Here is a 5932-nt window from a genome sequence, read left to right on the forward strand (position 1 = left end):
CCCAAATGTCCATCAGTGACAGACTGGATTAAGAAAATGTGGCACATATACACCATGGAATACTATGCAGCCATAAAAAAGGATGAGCTCATGTCCTTTGTAGGGACATGGGTACAGCTGGAGACCATCATTCTCAGCAAACTTTCTCAAGAACAGAAAACCAAATACCGCATGTTCTCACTCATAGGTGGGAATTGAACAATGAGAACACTTGGACATGGGAAGGGGAACATCACACACTGGGGCCTATTATGGGGAGGGGGGAGGGGGGAGGGATGGCACTGGGAGTTATGACTGATGTAAATGACGAGTTGATGGGTGCTGACAAGTTGATGGGTGCAGCACACCAACATGGCACATGTATACATATGTAACAAATCTGCACGTTGTGCACATGTGCCCTAGAATTTAAAGTGTAATTAAAAAAAAAAAAAGTTCTTCTACAGTCATGGTGAAGTTCTAGGGGGAACTAGAGTAGTTGCTTTGAGAATGACAAATGATGAATGGCTTCAAGAGAGATAATAGATATATAATTAACTGATGGATATAGATTTTAGGATGAGGGTTTTGATAAATTCAGGTTTTGAGTCAAATGAACTGGAAAGAAAGTGACCCCATTTGCCAAATGGGCAAAAGAGCAGGAGGAGTTTGAGAAAGGAGAAGGGTCAGGAAGGTAGGAATCAGGAAGAGCTTCATATTTGATGGTAGATAAATACATCATCTTTGGAATCTAAAAGACTTGGATTTGAATCCTGGATGAACTATTAGCCAACCTGTGTGACAAGTTACTTAATTGTTTCAGTGTCAGTTTTGTTATCTATCAAATAAGGAAATGATATTATATGTAAAGTAGTATATATAAACACAAAAGAATCATGTAATGAATATTATCACTATATATTATCATTATCATAAAAATAATATAATAATGCTTCTTGGGATGTGTTTTATTTATATTATTACTAAGATAATAATGTTCTTGTTTTAGTTCTTTTTAGTAAGGATTACAAGCACAAACTGGAAATTATTTATGTTCTTTTCCTATTTTACAGATAAATAAACTGAGGCTCAGAAAGGGTGGCATACCTGAGGTTATACTGCTAGAAATGTAACCTATGCATAAGAGCCAGGATTCACACTTAGATATGACTTAAACCAAATAATTCTGAACTCTTTCCCAACTAATCACTTTTAAGATAAAAGCTTCTTTGTATCACTTTGCCATTTCTCTCGGATCTATATTGAGTGGAAAAATTCTGTGTTTATAAAAGTGTTATTATCAGATCACCACACTGTGAAACTATGTGTTTTATTAATTTTCCAGTGCTGGACAATATTCCTCTCAAGGTCTGTCTTTGGAGGAGATGAAAAGAAGTCTTCAATACTCACCCATTGACAAATATGGTAAGTAGACAGATTCGTTAGGTTTGTTAAGAAAACTACCCTTAGGAAGGTGATATCTATTTAACGAAAAGGGAGAAAACATTGTATATTGTAATATCCAAAATGGCAGATGCTTTAAAAATGTAAAAGTATAAAGTTTGATTTTATATGTCTTTTATAACTCATTTACCTTTAAGGTTAATAACGTGTGTGTGAGCATGTGTGGAGTGTGCATGAGTGTGTCGTATATGTGTCATTATTTGTGAATGCCTGTTTGTGTTTGTGTACATAGAAAAAAGTACAACTCTTTAAAAAAAAAAAAAAAAAAAAAACTCCTTCTTCTCATGATATTCCAAATACTTTGTCAACATTTTATTAAGTCCATTGCTTCTAAGCCCCACAGTAAGTGTGTGTAGGCAGGGAGAGGAAAAACAAGAGATGAATTTTCACAATGACTTAATATGTTGGGAGAGCTCTTCCCCTTTAGCCAAGCACCCAAGGGTAAAGTGCAAATCCAGCCATTCCTGCAAACAGCTGGAGAGGCGGTGAGGACAGTTGATGGGATCCATTTTACACAGGGCTTCTTCAGAAAGAATTAATAAAGCTCTTGGAAATAATTAGCAAAGTTTTTTCAGGCCTCTGGAAGCCAGAGGGTGGACAATTGCCTTTATCATCAGCTGCCATATCAATGTGTTAGGGCTGGGATGTCCTTTTACCAACCTTTAAGCCTGAGAGGCACTATGTCTAATTGGAATTTTAGCACAATGGGCCCATTTATCCACTGCTACTTCCTTTGACTATATGAAGAACTGAAAAAGTGTCTGTCAGTTAAAGAGATCAGATTTATTATAAGAGCTGGGTTTGAGAAAGAATAAATTGGATGATGTGATCCTGGATAGGGGGCAAGAGACCCAGGAGACCTTCAGCTTTGGGATCCTCACCAATTCACCTCATCTGCAAAGACTCATTACCTAAGGCATTAGAAACCTTTTAAGAAACAAAGAAAAATATATGTTCTGAATGGATGCAGACAAACTACTTGGGCACATTAAAAAAAGGGAAACTTTGTGCTTCTGACTCCCAATACGTGTCTAGAATGCAGATGAGTGCTTTTTATCATCAGCTTTACAACATAATTGGCCAGTCCAGTAACAGATCCTTTTGAGGGGAAAATGCACTCCAAGTGTCACATCCTCACATTTTCTAATAGATATAATATTGTTTCTTCAAACCTTTACAGATGTAACTTCACAACCACAAAATATAGGGCATCCTTTGAAACATGTGCTTTGACCAGAAGTCTTTCCTTTAGTGGTGAGGTTTCAAGATGAAGCATTTCTTTAACTTAATTTGTTTCTTAAAGAAGACTCCCCCCAAGATGGAGAAGTAAGACAAATGTGGTGTAATAATGCAAAATTTGGGTTTTCCTATGCATATCTGTCTCAGGGATGGAAGAAAACATGAGGGTGTTTGGATGCAGTGAGAGTACCTATAAACAAAGAAGATACATTTGATATCTCCCATTAGGAGCATCACATCACACAGGAAAGAACCCTTTAATTGCCCTTTATTCTATTTCCAAACTGATTGCAATATAACAGCAATTTTATAGGCTGCTTCTCCCTCTGCTTTGCTGCCAAAGAGCAGAGCTCAAAAATGGAGATAAAATGAAACACATAGCTGTTTTCTCTATACCTGAGATCTTTTACCTTAAAGTAACAAAACATGCAGACTTGGTTCAGTCCTTTCCTAAAGCCTATGGTCAAATTTCAGTTGAGTTCCTCTTAAACCGACTGGGTCCACAATCCAACACATCTATTCTTACATTCTGGCAATAATGGCATCAACAATAAATGCTAGCCTCAATGCTTTACTGATTTTGCTGCTCATTCCTGAGGGGAGAGCCCACCCACCCTTGTGGGACATATGTCCACAATCAAATTTCCACTGGAGTCCTATGGGGCAAGAGGCACTGGAATATCACAGGCCAGTAAAATTGCATGTGGTATGTTAGAAGGCTGATTATGGTCATAAAAGTCTTACAGGTTTATGAAAGCATCTATCTGTGCCTGAAATGAAGTCTCATTTTTAGCCTGGATATAGAAAATATTTTGCTGTAGGAGGTAGATTTTGTTTTAGTCTACACAGAATTTAGATTCGCTGATACATATCCCACTGCCCATCATCTCATCCTGCCCCATCATAACCTTCCTCACATCTGACCAGAGCCAGTTCCAAAAGAAGTGAGTGGGAGATACCAGTTGACAGGAGTATCACTATCAGTGGCATTTTCTCTCAAGAGAGTTTATGTGCTACCTAAGATATTTTGACAGAGACCTTTCTTATGAAAATAAATATGTCTATCCAACTGCATATTGCTAGGTGTCTTAATGAAAATGTAGATGACTGGGTTGGTTATGAAAGCTCAGCTATCAAAGGGAAGCAAAAGCAGCAATAGCTATTGACAAATTACTCACTTTCACAGAAGCAATGAATGGCTTTCTTGCTTCAGAGTGGAAAGAAAACTGCTTCCCTATACATAGCCCTGTGGTTCTCTTGGACAGTGGCCTGATCCTGAGCCACTAGGTTCATTCTCTGGACACATCCAAGGCTATTGCTTCAAAGGGCATCAAATGCCACTGGTATTTAGACCTGAGAATTTTATGTACCTTTAAAATTTGGGCTACCAGGGAGAAGAAAACAAACAGAGCCATCTGGTTTGAGAAACAAAGGCTCTTTCCTTTCCCTTTCTTTTTTTTTTTTTTTTTTTTTTTTGAGACAGTCTTGCTCTGTCACCAGGCTGGAATGCAGTGGCGCAATCTCGGCTCACTGCAACCTCTGCTTCCTGGGATCAAGTGACTCTCCTGCCTCAGTCTCCCGAGTAGCTGAGACTACTGGCATGTGCCACCACAGCCGGCTATTTTTGGTATTTTAATAGAGATGGGGTTTCACCATATTGACCAGGATGGCTTCGATCTCCTGACCTCGTGATTCGCTTGCCTGGGCCTCCCAAAGTGCTTGATTTCAGGCATGAGCCACTGCGCCTGGCCTCTTTCCTTTTTCTTTACTGCTCTCTCTCCATTTTCCTTTCTATAGCCATTGTTTGTTTAGCATTCACTGGGTATCAGACAGTGCTAATTGTCTTAGGTGCATTGCCGACCTTATGAATAAGTGCTATTATTTCTCCCATTTACAGATGAAGACACTGAGGCATAGAAAGTTTAAGTTGACAAAAGTCACAGAGCCAGCAAATAGTGGAATCCGTGCTTAAACCCAGATTTGCCTGATGTGAAGGCCTGTGCTTTTAGCCAGCCTGGCATGCCATCTGCCTGAGCTGTACCCTTCTTTACTCCAAACCCAAAATGCCACCTAGCCAGCTTGGGTCCGAATTAGACATCCATCATTCATATTTGCCTGGTCTCAGCTCTCTGTTTTCATTGTAAATGTTGCTTCTGCTTTGCAACCACTCATCCACAACCATTGTCCAGATTCTCTGTTCACATGATCTGGAAGACCTGCCTGGTTCAGGCTGGTAATAAAAAATTGGGGAATGTACTGAAAGACTAGTAAGTAACAACTGAACTTCTTTTCTCATGCAGGCTATGTATCCGATCCCATGAGCCCTATGCATTTTCATTTTTGCCGAAATAGTAGCAGCTTTGAGGACAGCAGCTGACAGCATTCGGCATATACCTAAGGAGAGTTTTTTCCCCGAACTGACAGCAACGATTCCAACCACGGCAAGCTGGCTTCCAACTATAACATTTTATTCTCAAAGGTCTCCTTATATTGGAATGGTATTTACTGGTCCTATTTAATTCCCCACTATTAGCAGGCTTTGGATTTGTGCCTAAGGAATAATACGCAAAAGAACCAAGACAGAATGTATATGAAGAATTGTTTTTAATTTTGTAAATTAAAAAAAAAATTAGATCATTACTTGGAGATGGAGCCTAAGTCTGTGGTGGACAGATAATAATTATGTTTTCCAGGACTGAATTATGTAGACTTGTGTTTGACAGCTATGGGTTTGATTTCTTAGAACATTGTTCATTTTCTTTACTCATTATGTTACTTCTAGTGTTCACCTCTGTGATTAAAGATTCTTTGGTGAAATAGAAAATTGATTTAGGAGTGTATTTTATTTCAACAAGACATCCACTGAGTATATTTTTTTCCAGCCATATTGGTAAAAACAGTAACAAGTTTTAGGTCAAGAAGGCTGCAAATTGAAGGATAATCATGTATTTTGGTTTTGGCAAGAGAAATAAGGTTAGCAAAGGAATCTTGGACATCCTCTAAATCAAGGTTTCTCAACCTTGGCACTGTTGATATTTGTTGAGAGGGTGGGGAGTTGTGTCATGCATTGAAGGATGTTTAGCAGCTTTCTGGTCTCTACCCCAGGTGCCAGTAACACCCCCTATGATAGTTAATTTTATGTGTCAACTTGACTGGACCATGGGATACCCAGATATGTGGTTAAACATTCTTTCTAGGTGTGTCTGTGAAGGTGTTTCCTTAAGAGATTACCATCTGAACCAGTAGACTG

General features: G+C 38.8%; 1 protein-coding gene across 1 annotated transcript in view; it reads left to right on the forward strand.

Moving 5' to 3' along the window:
- Positions 1 to 5504, forward strand: part of TNNI3K (TNNI3 interacting kinase) — a 327610-nt gene extending 322106 nt beyond the window's left edge. The window contains exons 24-25 of the mRNA XM_011977732.1: positions 1325 to 1404; positions 4983 to 5504. Coding sequence (XP_011833122.1) covers positions 1325 to 1404; positions 4983 to 5059 — 157 coding nt within the window. The 3' untranslated portion in view covers positions 5060 to 5504. The remainder of the gene's footprint in view (positions 1 to 1324; positions 1405 to 4982) is intronic.
- The last annotated feature ends 428 nt before the right edge of the window (positions 5505 to 5932 follow it).

The sequence above is a fragment of the Mandrillus leucophaeus genome, unplaced genomic scaffold, assembly GCF_000951045.1.
Source record: "Mandrillus leucophaeus isolate KB7577 unplaced genomic scaffold, Mleu.le_1.0 Scaffold103, whole genome shotgun sequence".
Lineage (NCBI taxonomy): Eukaryota > Metazoa > Chordata > Mammalia > Primates > Cercopithecidae > Mandrillus > Mandrillus leucophaeus.